The 12603-nt window shown below is 58.2% G+C and overlaps 1 protein-coding gene across 1 annotated transcript in view; it reads left to right on the top strand.

Moving 5' to 3' along the window:
• ANKRD11 (ankyrin repeat domain 11) overlaps positions 1-12603 on the top strand; it is a 59559-nt gene that overhangs the window by 44581 nt on the left and 2375 nt on the right. Inside the window, exons 5-11 of the mRNA XM_042780730.1 lie at positions 67-270; positions 1374-1516; positions 3067-3214; positions 3550-10085; positions 10739-10837; positions 10906-11049; positions 11932-12024. Of these exons, the coding sequence (XP_042636664.1) occupies positions 67-270; positions 1374-1516; positions 3067-3214; positions 3550-10085; positions 10739-10837; positions 10906-11049; positions 11932-12024 (7367 nt within the window). The remainder of the gene's footprint in view (positions 1-66; positions 271-1373; positions 1517-3066; positions 3215-3549; positions 10086-10738; positions 10838-10905; positions 11050-11931; positions 12025-12603) is intronic.

Here is a 12603-nt window from a genome sequence, read left to right as displayed (position 1 = left end):
ACTTTGTGCTGCCCCCAACTGCCCTGCAGTGACGCTCTGCCCTGTCCTGTCCCCTTTGGCCTGCAGTAGATACAACACCAAAGCACCCCGCCCAGTCTGCAGTGTGTCAGAAGGGGACGCCTAACTCTGCCTCCAAAACCAAAGACAAAGTGAACAAGAGGAATGAGCGCGGGGAGACGCGGCTGCACCGAGCCGCCATCCGGGGAGACGCCCGGCGCATCAAGGAGCTCATCAGCGAGGGTGCGGATGTCAACGTCAAGGACTTCGCAGGTACCGTCACTTCGACGGGAAACTGAGGCAGGCACAGAGTGGAGGGAGGGCAGCCAGCGAGCTTCCCGTTTGGTTTTTGGAAGCGATGGGAAGCTGGTCTCCTCAACTGCACGGCCTCTTTGGCTGCCTCTCGGGGTCTTGGTGCCCAGCAGCCGCAAGGCAGGGTGCATAGGCCGACTGAGGCAGCTTGCTCCCAGGCTTCGGGTGGGCGACGCTTGGGGCACTTCGCCTGCTTGCACTCATTAAGTGACTGTCCTGAAAAGGAGGAATTCGTGTTTCTTGGGAAGTGTTTCAAAATAAGATCTTTTTTCCCCCCCGTCATGTATGTTCAAGACGGCTGGGACACCTTAAAATGTTAACTCTGCTATGCTACCTAAAACCCCATTCCACACAAGAAGAAGTGGTTCTCTCAGCTTCTGGGGCACATAGACGCCACCATGCTGAAGGTGGTCACTCCACAAGCAAGGGTGTTTTGGTCCCATCCCTCCCCACACCCCATTGGCACATACCACACACACTTCCCTCACAAGAGGGCCCTCATCTAGACGCCCATGTAGCTTTCAGCTGAGATGTCCCGGTCAGTTTGCCTCTCAGGGCCCCCTGATTGGTGCAGGCCTTTCTGCCCACTTCCTAGATTCGAGGTCTGTCTGCAGCGAGGAAGATCATGCGAGGGGAAGCCGTCTGTGGGCCGTGTCCCTCTGGCGCTGCCCTCTGGTCTTTGACCCCAGTGGGCTCTTTGTTCATGAGTGCTTTTCCTGAGGTCAGGGGCTTCCCAGGGCAAGGACATTTGTCCCCATGGTGAGCACTGTTCCCCACGGGCGGGGTCTACACTTTGGGTATGAATCCATGGGCTCAGCCCCTGGGCAGGCACCCCTGCAAGGAGCCTATAGCCCCAGTCAGTGAGCCTCATGCAGAGAGGTGCCTTGCGGCAGGGCCACCCCAACAGCCAGCTCTGCCCCAGGTCGTCGTCCACCAGGGCTCCGGGCTGGCTCAGCTCCTGAGAGTGTTGGCATTGGAGTGCAGGTGACACCGAGCAGAGCTGCTGCTTGTCACGTGCAGCCGTGCTTGCACTGTCAGCGTGTATCATGAGTGTCTGTTTCCAGGCTGGACAGCCCTGCACGAGGCCTGTAACCGTGGCTACTACGATGTCGCCAAGCAGCTGCTCGCAGCAGGTGCCGAGGTGAACACCAAGGGCCTGGATGACGACACGCCACTACACGATGCTGCCAACAACGGGCACTACAAGGTGGGGTCCCCGTAGCAGCACGCCTTCCTTAGAGTCTCTCGGAGCTCCTGTTCTCATGCCAAGAGGGGCCCCAGAGGGTGGTTTACCCAGTTCCTCTTGTGCTGCTGGATGGACAAGAGGGCAGCATGGCAAATGCCACTCTTTCCTGACCTCACCGAGGCCACCGTGGAGATGGCAACAACTAGTCACTTGCCATGTACTGTCTGCTGCCTTTACAATGAGGCCCACCGCAGCCCGAGTCTATCGCCTGGAACCTACCAGGGGCCGGCACCACTGGCCCAGAGGCCAGATGCTGAGGGGCGGCTAGGGAGGAAGTGAGAGGTGGACTCCGAGTTGGAGACTTGAGACCGGGTGCGGCCTAAGTCCCTTGGGATCCTGATTCAAACCAACTGATAAAACGGGCGATCTGTACAGTGCTAGCTGATTCACTGCCAAGGAGTGACTGTTGGTTTCCAGGCCACATGGCGGCACTGTGGTTCCTCAGGGCCCTTCAGAGCTGCATTCTAAAACGTTTTCATGCAGTGAAGGGGAACCGGGGTTTGGGGGAGCAGCATGTAGGCATTGGGAGTCAGACTGCTTATGAGCTAGTGTGTGACAGCGCTGGTCCCTGGGGGTATGTGTGGGAGGGGTCATTACTGGAATCCATACTCTCATGCACTGTTCAGTTTCTGTTCTGGAAATGCCAAGGACTGTGGAGACACAACATAGTCAGCCCATCATAGCCCCAGCGACAGCCACTGCCATCGTCTTGGACCTGTGAACATGTGGCCTTGCGTAGCAAAGGTGCAGCTGTGTCGAGGACAGAGGTGGGGGGCCCTGCATAGTCACAAGCTCAGTCAGAGCACCTGCCTGCCAAGCACACTTGTGCAGGCCTCTAGAAGCTGCAATGGCCCTCAGCTGACAGCCAGCAGAGATGGGGAACTGGCTCCTTACAGCACAGGGACCCAAAGGAAACGGACCTGCCCCATGGCCTCCGTGAAGGAACGTGACCCCTGCCCACAAATCACTCAGGACCTTTGACCTCCAGCTCTGAGCAAGTACGTGTTGTTCAGCCAGTGAGTTTGTGCTCGTCGATCACCCACGGGCAGCTCCAGTCCTGCGGTGGGTGTGGCATGTAATCTCCTAGACAAGGCTGTGAGCGAGGAGCCAAGATCATTTCAGGGCCAGATCACGGGCTTACGTGAGGCTGAGCCCACGGTGCCGAGGTCACCAGCTGAACAGCTGAGTAGAACCACTGAGATGTCACCTTGTCTGACAAAAGTACACCTGCGTGGGACGCCCCGTATTTGTTGTCTCCTTGGTTCCACCCCCCCAAACTGCCAGAGCCTGCTGTTCCCTCACCTGGCACACTAGCACTGGCTGCAGGCTGGCGCGTGTGAGAAGACCCTGCCCTGTGCCGTGCCTGGGCAGCTCTGCTGTGAGGAAGGAGGGAACAAAGGCCAAGAGTATGCTGGGGACAAACTGGGAGGGGCCGGGAGGGCCAGCGGTGAGCACTGTGGGTGGCAGTGAACTTTCCCAGAAGCCCCTAACGAGCTGTCCGTGTTGTGCAGGTGGTGAAGTTGCTGCTGCGGTATGGCGGGAACCCCCAGCAGAGCAACAGGAAGGGCGAGACGCCGCTGAAGGTGGCCAGCTCACCGACCATGGTGAACCTCCTACTGGGCAAGAGCACGTACACATCCAGTGAAGAAAGCTCCACCGGTGAGGCGCTGGGCGGGGCTGGCGAGCAGGCCCTCTGCTGCACGACCCTCGACACGCGCAGCCTGCTGTGTCACGCGGGGCCTCCCGGTCTGCCCTGGACTCTCCGGGCTGCGGGAGCACTCAGCCCAGGGAATTGGTCCCTGGCTGCCTATCCTGTCTCAGTCTGTCTCTGAGTAAAGCTCTCTGGCTTCCTTCTGCCAACAGCTGGCTTCAGGCTTAAATCAGGGTCAGTGTTTGTCCCAGCTGTCTCCTGGAGGGCCTGCCCATGGTGCAGTTTCCATAGGGCCTCTGTGTGCAAGAGTGTCATTCTGACCGCTGTCCCCTCTCTCCAGCAGAGAGCTCGGAGGAAGAAGACGCCCCATCGTTCGCCCCGTCCAGTTCCGTGGATGGCAATAACACAGACTCTGAATTTGAAAAGGGCCTAAAGCACAAGGCCAAGAACCCAGAGCCCCAGAAAACTGTGACCCCCGTCAAGGACGAGTACGAGTTTGATGAGGACGATGAGCAAGACAGGGTCCCTCCCGTGGACGATAAGCACTTGTTAAAAAAGGATTACAGGAAAGAGACTAAGTCAAACAGTTTCATTTCTATACCCAAAATGGAGGTGAAAAGTTACACTAAAAACAACACGATGGCACCAAAGAAAGCTGCGCACCGCATCTTGTCGGACACGTCGGATGAAGAGGAGGTGAGTGTCACCATGGGGACAGGAGAAAAGCTGAGACTGTCGGCACACAGCCTGCTGCCCACTAGTAAAACACGGGAATCCTCTGGCTCCAAGCAGCAGAAAGAAAAAAGTAAGGTGAAAAAGAAGCGAAAGAAAGAAACAAAAGGCAAAGAAGTGAGGTTTGGAAAACGGAACGATAAGTTCTGCTCTTCCGAGTCCGAGAGCGAGCCCTTGGGCAGTGACGAGGATGACGGCTCTGTGGGCAGTTCCGGCTGTGCCAAGGGGTCCCCGCTCGTGCTGAAGGACCCCTCCCTGTTCAGCTCGCTCTCTGCCTCCTCCACATCTTCCCACGGCAGTACTGCCTCCCAGAAGCATAACCCCAACCACACGGACCAGCACTCCCAGCACTGGAGGACAGACAATTGGAAAACTATTGCCTCTCCCGCGTGGTCCGAAGTCAGCTCTCTGTCTGACTCGACGAGGACGCGGCTAACCAGCGAGTCTGACTGCTCCTCTGAGGCCTCCAGCGTGGAGTCCCTGAAGCCAGTCAGGAAAAAGCGGGAGCACAGGAAGGGGAGCCTGCAGGGCGTGCTCGCCGAGAAGAAGGGTGCATTCCATGCCAGCGTGGATGGCGCCATCCCAAAGCTGGACAAGGAGGGGAAGGTCGTCAAAAAACACAAAACAAAACACAAACACAAAAACAAGGAGAAGGGCCAGTGTTCAGTCAGCCAGGAACTCAAGCTGAAAAGTTTCACTTATGAGTACGAGGACTCCAAGCAGAAGCCTGACAAGGCCATCCTTCTTGACAATGATCTTCCTGCCGAAAACAAGCTAAAGGCATTGAAGCATGACCGAGACCACTTCAGGAAAGAAGAGAAACTTAGCAAAATGAGGTCGGAAGAAAAAGAGTGGCTATTTAAAGATGATCTCATAAAGGTCTCCAAAGATGAGAAATCCCTCAAAAGAATCAAAGACCTGAGTAAAGACGTCACTAAGTGTTCCCGGGAAGAGAAAGACCGCGCCAACAAGCCAGAAAAGGAGAAGCTGATGAAGGAGAAGTCTCCGAAGGAGGAGAAGCTGAGACCGTACAAAGAGGAGAGGAAGAAAAAGTCCAAAGACAGGCCCTCAAAACTAGAGAAGAGGAGTGATTTAAAAGAGGACAGGGTGTCAAAAGAGAAGGAGAAGACTTTCAAAGAGGACAGACTCAGAAAAGACAAAGTCCACAGGGAAGAGTCTGCTTTTGACGAGTATTGTAACAAAAGTCAGTTCCTGGAGGATGAAGACACCAAGTTCAGCCTCTCTGATGACCAGCAGGAACGCTGGTTTTCTGACCTGTCTGACTCGTCCTTTGACTTCAAAGGGGAGGACAGCTGGGACTCTCCAGTGCCCGACTACCGGGAGATGAAGACTGACTCTGTGGCCAAGCTTATCCTGGAGACGGTGAGAGAGGACTCGAAGGAAAAGAGGCGGGACAGCAAGAGCAGGGAGAAGAGAGACCACAGCGAGAGACGCAGCGACAGAGATGCTTTCTTCAGAAAGAAAGATCGGGACTATCTGGATAAAAGTGCCGAAAAGAGAAAAGACCAGACTGAAAAGCATAAAAGCCTCCCCACCTATCTGTCAGAGAAGGACAAGAAGAGGAGAGAGTCTGCAGACGGAGCCAAAGAGCGGAAAGACAAGGACCTGAGCGACACCTGCCGGGACAGAAAGGACTCCTTCGAGAGCACCAAGGAGAGGAAGGAGGCCAGAGCCAAGCCCGAGGAGGCCTACCGAGAGGAGCTCAAGGAGCTGAGCTGTGACGGTTTTTTCAAGGAGAAGTCTGACTCTGACTTTGTGAAGACTCTCGAGTCCTGGGAAAGGCACCACTCGGTGAAGGAAAAAGACAAGAAGGACAGCCTTGACAAGGAGAAGAAAGAGAAGCTCAAGTCGGAGAAGTACAAAGACAAGTGTGGTGACAAAGACAAGAACGAAAAGTCTACCCTCGAAAAGAGTCAGAAGGACAAGGAATTGGAGAAATGTTTCAAGGAGAAAAAAGAAACTAAGGAGAAACATAAAGACATGCATAGCAAAGACAGAGAAAGGAAAACTTCTCTTGATCAAGTTAAAGACAAAAAGGAAAAAATGTACCCTGGGATTCTCTCAGAAGACTTCTCTGAAAAGAAAGATGACAAAAAGGGCAAGGAGAAAAGCTGGTATATCGCAGACATATTCACAGATGAGAGTGAAGATGACAGAGATGAGTGTGCAGGCGGCGGGCTCGCCCTCGCTGAGGCCGGGGAGGAGGGGAAGGAGCCCCACTCCTCCGACAGGCACCGCAAGTACTCCTCCGAGAAGCAGAAAGATAAAGACGCCAAGGACAAGAAAAAGGACAAAGGGGCCACCGAAGGGGGAAAGGACAGAAAAGAAAAAATCTTTGAAAAGCACAAAGAGAAGAAGGATAGAGAGTCCACAGAAAAGTACAAGGACAGGAAAGACAGGACTTCAGTGGACTCGACTCAAGAAAAGAAAAACAAACAAAAACTCCCGGAGAAGGCTGAAAAGAAGCACTCGCTGGACGACAAAGCCAAGAGCCGGCACAGAGAGAAGTCTGACAAGGAGCATTCCAAAGAGAGGAAGTCTTCAAAAAGCAGTGAGGTGGAAAAAAGCTTACTGGAGAAGTTGGAAGAAGCCGCTCTCCACGAGTACAGAGAAGACTCCAATGATAAAATCAGCGAGATCTCGTCCGACAGCTTCACCGACCGAGGGCAGGACCCTGGGCCAGCCGCCCTGCTGGAGGTGTCCTTCACAGAGCCCCCCGAGGAGAAGGCCAGGGAGGGCTCCTGCCCACAGGAGAAGGTGAAGGACAGACACAGGCACTCCTCAACCTCGTCGAAGAAGAGCCACGACCGAGAGAGGGGCAGGAGAGAAAAGGCCGAGAGGAAGGACCGCAGCGAGGACTACAAGGAGGTAGGCGGTAGGAAGGACTCCAGCCAGTATGAGAAGGACTTCCTGGACGGGGACCCTTATGGCATCTCTTACAGCACGAAAGCCGACATAGAAGACGAATTAGACAAAACCATGGACTTGTTCTCTACAGAAAAGAAAGAAAAAAGCGACGCTGAAAGAGAACCTTCCAAGAAAATAGAAAAAGAGCTCAAGCCTTATGGGTCCAGTGCCGTCAGCCTCCTGAAGGAGAAGAAGAAGCGGGAGAGGCACAGGGAGAAGTGGAGGGACGAGAAAGAGAAGCACCGAGAGAGGCATCCGGACGGCTTCTTGAGGCATAAGGAGAACCCCCCAAACTCTAACTTCAAAGACAAGCCCAAGGAGGAGACCCTGAGACTCGGGGAGGCCAAGCCAAAAGAGAAGTTCAAGGAGAGCCAGGAGAAGGAGAAGGGCGACTCGGCCAAGGCCAGCAGTGGGAATGAGAAGCTGCCGTCCTCCCGGGAGCCCGGCAGGAAGGACCACCGGCCCCGCGAGAAGCTGCTGGTGGACGGCGACCTGATGATGACCAGCTTCGAGAGGATGCTCTCGCAGAAGGATCTGGAGATCGAGGAGCGGCACAAGCGGCACAAGGAGAGGATGAAGCAGATGGAGAAGATGAGGCACCGCTCCGGGGACCCCAAGCTCAAGGACAAGGCCAAGTCGGCAGAGGACATGCGCAAGAAGAGTCTGGAGCTCCCGACGAGAAAGCCGCCAGGGCTGGACAAGAAGCTCAAGGACCCCATGGCGCTGGCTCCGACTCTGCCCACTGCCGACAGTAAAATGCCCCCCGGAGCAGGCGCAGAGCCCAAGGACTGGCTGGCGGGGCCCCAGCTGAAGGAGGTCCTGCCCGCCTCTCCCAGGCCTGACCAGAGCCGGCCCACCGGGGTGCCCACCCCCACCTCGGTGGTCTCGTGCCCTAGCTACGAGGAGGTGATGCACACCCCCCGCACCCCATCCTGCAGCGCCGACGACTACGCAGACCTCTTCGACTGCGCCGACTCCCAGCACACCGCGCCCGTCAGCACACCTGCCAGCGCCTGCTCCCCCTCCTTTTTTGACAGGTTCTCGGCTGCCTTGAGTGGCCTTCCCGAGAACCCCAGTCAGACCCCAACTCGAACTCTGTGCACAAGCCTCTACCGCTCGGTGTCCGTGGACACGCGCAGGACCCCCGAGGAGGAGCTCAGTGTTGGAGACAAGCTCTTCCGGCAGCAGAGTGTGCCCGCCACGGCCAGCTACAGCTCACCAGGACGGCACCTGCTGGAGGACAAGGCTCCTGCTGCCCCTGAAAAGTTCCCCTGTTTGTCTCCAGGGTACTATTCTCCGGACTACGGGGTCCCCTCGCCCAAAGGGGAGGCTCTGCACTGCACTCCCACGGCTGTGGTCAACGCCACGCCATCCCCGGAGGGTGTCTTCTCCAGTTTACAAGCCAAGTCCTCGCCTTCCCACAGGGACGAGCGGGGGGCTCCTTCCCTTGAAGGGGCCCTGCCCCCTGACCTGGGCCTCCCTCTTGACGTCACAGAGGACCAGCAGGCCACAGCCGCCATTATCCCTCCCGAGCCCAGCTACCTGGAACCCACTGATGAGGGTTCATTCAACACCGTCATCACTGAGGAGGATCCGGGCGAGTGGGAGCACCCCACTGCCTCTGAGCAGCCCCTCTCCTCCACCCTTGTTGGGGGTGTCCCCGAGAACCCTGTCAGCTGGCCCCCCATGGGGGCAGACTTGCTGCTCAAGTCCCCACAGAGATTCCCAGAGTCCCCCAAACATTTCTGTCCCACAGAGACCATGCACCCTGCCGCCCCTGTGCCCTTCCTTGCCACGGAGCCACCCTATCCAGCCTCTCCACTCTCATACCCCTTGTCAGTCCCTGAGCCAGGGCTCAGCGAGGCCAAGGAGGACGTGGTTGAAGGGGTCCCAGTGGTGATGCCCCCTTCAGAGGAGCCAGCCCCATATACCCCTCCTTCCAGGCTGCAGGCCTTATTCCCTCATTGCAAGGCTCTGGTGGAGGGGGCCCCCGACGCACCCCCTGAGCCAGCGGGTGTGGCTGCTGTGGCTCAGGCTGACACTCTGGGGTCCCTAGAAAATAACTACCTGGAAAACAATGCTGGCCTCTCTGCCCTTGGCCAGGAGGACCCAGTGCCCTGGCCAGACCCCTTCACAAACCCTGAGGACGACCTGGACCTGGGGCCGTTCTCACTGCCAGACCTTCCACTCCAGGCAAAGGACGTCTCGGATGTGGACACAGGACCCGTGGATGAGAGCCCCACTGCTGCCCCAGAGCAAGCGCCTGCAGCGGCCCCTGTGGTTGTAAGCGGGGACACCCTCACCACACCAGCCACTGAGGAGCCGCCGCCCCCCGACCAGGCATCGACACAGCTCTCCTCCGAACCTGTGTCCACGGACGAGCCTAAGGTGGAGATACCCTTGGATGCTGCCGTGCAGGCAGGGGACGTGGCAGAAGAGAAGGCCCCTGAGGACCTGGCCCCTGGCCCCGAACCTGTACCAGCTTCCACCGAGCTCCACCCCGCAGGGAGTGGGGACGAGGAGGCAGAGGCCGCAGACCCCCCAACGGCACCCTACTCTGCCCCTGACAGCCCCACTGCCGACAGCGCAGCCCAGGGGCTCCCTTCAGATGAGGCCAGCCTCACTGATGGTGCCAGCCGTGCCACTGCCCAGGCTGAAGCCCCCCCAGGCAGCATCCAACCTGAGGCCGCAGACCCAGCCCCTAAGCCGCTGGCCGAGGCCCCAAAGCCACCTCGTGTGGAGGAGATCCCCCAGCGCATGACCAGGAACCGGGCCCAGATGCTGGCCAACCAGAGCAAGCAAGGCACACCACCCCCGGAGAAGGAGCTCCCGCCTGCCCCCCCAGCCACCAGAGCCAAGGGGCGTGCGCCTGAGGACGAGGACGCGCAGGCCCAGCACCCGCGCAAGCGCCGCTTCCAGCGCTCCAGCCAGCAGCTGCACCAGCAGATGAACACGTCGACGCAGCAGACGCGGGAGGTGATCCAGCAGACGCTGGCCGCCATCGTGGACGCCATCAAGCTGGACGCCATCGAGCCCTACCACAGCGACAGGGCCAACCCCTACTTCGAGTACCTGCAGATCCGCAAGAAGATTGAGGAGAAGCGCAAGATCCTGTGCTACATCACGCCGCAGGCCCCCCAGTGCTACGCCGAGTACGTGACCTACACCGGCTCCTACCTCCTGGACGGCAAGCCCCTGAGCAAGCTCCACATCCCCGTGGTGAGTGTCCTCCGGGTGGGTGGGGACGGCCAGCTCCGTGTGAGCACATGCCCCGCTCACGCAGCTGGCCCCCAGCCATCCCCCTGGAACCCCCCAACCCCATCCCCTAGGCAGCTGGCCTCTGCTCTCTCCTCAGTCCACTTGGGCCTGTTGTGAACACACAGCCAGGCTAGACCTCGCTTCCTCTGTGTAGTGACAGCCACGGCTACACAGGCCCACCACCCACAGGCGCCCCCCCCCCCCCGGAGGACCTTCCTCACCCGGTCGTCAGCTCACACAGGGCTGCTTGCCCCAGGATGTTGTTCACTTCCCACCCTTCCCTCTCCAAGAGGGGGTTTCTATTGCCTGTGGGGATGCAGCCCAGCCAGGTCTTAGGGAGTATCATCGGTGCCATCCTGTCTGTCGGCCTAACGCCTCTGGGTCAGGTCCAAACCTAGCGTTACTGGCTCTCCCCTGCCCAGCTGAGGGGTCAGGGCAGCCAGCTTTGAGAAGAACTGAGATGTGCCGTGGGCTTTCGCTGTGTCCCCACATGACCCAAGTGCAGATGCCAGGAGGCTGCCTAGTGTTCTGGGGTGGTCACCAGCTTGATCTCCATGTGGGCCGCTGTCTGCGTGTCCGTGCCCACAGCCCTCCGGCTTCCTCTCTGCCCACAGATTGCACCCCCACCATCCCTGGCAGAGCCGCTCAAGGAGCTGTTCAAACAGCAAGAGGCCGTGCGCGGCAAGCTCCGCCTGCAGCACAGCATCGAGCGGGTAAGCAGAGGGCCCTCGGCGCGGCACGGCCCGTGCGGTGCCCTGGGCTCACCCCCCTCTCCCTCTAGGAGAAACTGATCGTCTCCTGCGAGCAGGAGATCCTTCGGGTTCACTGCCGGGCAGCACGGACCATCGCAAACCAGGCAGTGCCCTTCAGCGCCTGCACCATGCTTCTGGACTCGGAGGTCTACAACATGCCCCTAGAGAGCCAGGTGGGCTGCTCCCCACCCCTCCCGGGCCCCTAGCCCCACCGTGGTCCCTTTGCCCTGGCCAGCTGACCAGAAGAAGGCCAGAAAGGGCACCCTGGGTTTAGTCTATGCAGGGAAACACATGTGCCCTGCTCACCCCCTGCCATCCAGCCCATTGTGACGCATAGTGACCCCCCCGTAGGGTTCCAAGGGCTGTCTTTAAATCTTTATGGAAGTGGAATGTCTCATCTTCCACCCGTGGAACAGCGGGTCGGTTTGAACTGCCAACCCTCTGGTTAGCAGCTCAATGCCTTCCCCGCTGTGCCCCCCAGGGCTTCTTTCACTCACTGTCCAGCAGGGGCGAAATGTCAGTTTCCGTATAAAACAAAGGTGGAAGAGTGTGGCCGCCCCAGGAATCGAGCATCCCATGTGGGTGGGTAGTACCCAAGACAGCCACCGAGGCAGACTGCCCCAGGTTCTGTGTCTGTCCACCAGGCCTCACTGGTGGCACACTCAGAGCCACCCATGGCCTTTCCAGATGTAGTCACTAGCACTGCCCAAGCCCTGCTGCCTCCCAGGACCCCTTGCTTCCATCTCCTGCAGGGGGTTCTCCGTGCCAGTACCCATCTGGCCTAAAGTGCCTCTTGCACGCTGCTGCCCATGAGGGCAGGTCGCCGAAATGCCAGGCCCCTATGGAAGGAGGTGGGAGGACACTTTGTGCTCTGGGATGGAGTGTGTGCTACCCTGTCACTCATCCACCTGTGGTCACATGCCTCTCCATCCCTGAAACGACCACAGGTGGACACCGCAGCTTTGGTTGTCACTCGAGACGGAAGACACTGGGCCCTAGTCATCAGTCACTCTCACCCTTCCTTACCGGCCCTCTGTGTTTGATTTCTGCGGCAGGGGGACGAGAACAAGTCGGTGCGAGACCGGTTCAATGCACGCCAGTTCATCTCCTGGCTCCAGGACGTGGATGACAAGTATGACCGCATGAAGGTCAGTGCCCTCACCTCCTCAGGGCGGCTTCTCTGCTCACAGGAACGAGGCCTGCTTGGTGTGGTCCCTGGCCCTTACCTGCCCTGGGAGTGTGGACCAGCACAGAGGGCTGGGATACCCAAGAGAAGTGATGGGTTACAAAATGGCCCTGCAGGAGGAGTAGCAGTGGCCTGCTGAGAGCAGGGCCTTCCCACCTGCATTGATTCTCAGATTGGTGGAGAGGCAGAAGGAGCTCTAGGCCCAGCCCCCTTAGTTCCCAGTTGTGGGAACCCTGCTCTTAGCTAGCCGGCATCTCCCACCTGTGCCTGCGGCTCTTCACTCAGTAACCACACAACAGAGCATAGCAATAAGCTTAAACGTAGACGTGACCAGAGTCTGGGCCGCCCCGAAGTGGCAAGTCTCCAACTGATGGAGGGCTTTGTAAATACACGAAGACGACTTTCCTAGAGAGGAGAAGAGAAATGCTATTGCAGCACCCTGAGACCAGACTTCTCCCCATTAAACACGCCACGAGTTTCATGTCTGTAGTGTGCAAACTAACGTGGGAGAAAGTCTGCCACGTCTGTATAGAGGCAGTTC

The sequence above is a fragment of the Orycteropus afer genome, unplaced genomic scaffold, assembly GCF_000298275.1.
Source record: "Orycteropus afer afer isolate SDZICR_OR568_19922 unplaced genomic scaffold, OryAfe1.0 scaffold00057, whole genome shotgun sequence".
NCBI classification, from domain to species: Eukaryota; Metazoa; Chordata; class Mammalia; order Tubulidentata; family Orycteropodidae; genus Orycteropus; species Orycteropus afer.
The sequence above is the reverse complement of the archived record's forward strand: the minus strand, read 5'-3'. Positions and strand labels throughout refer to the sequence as shown.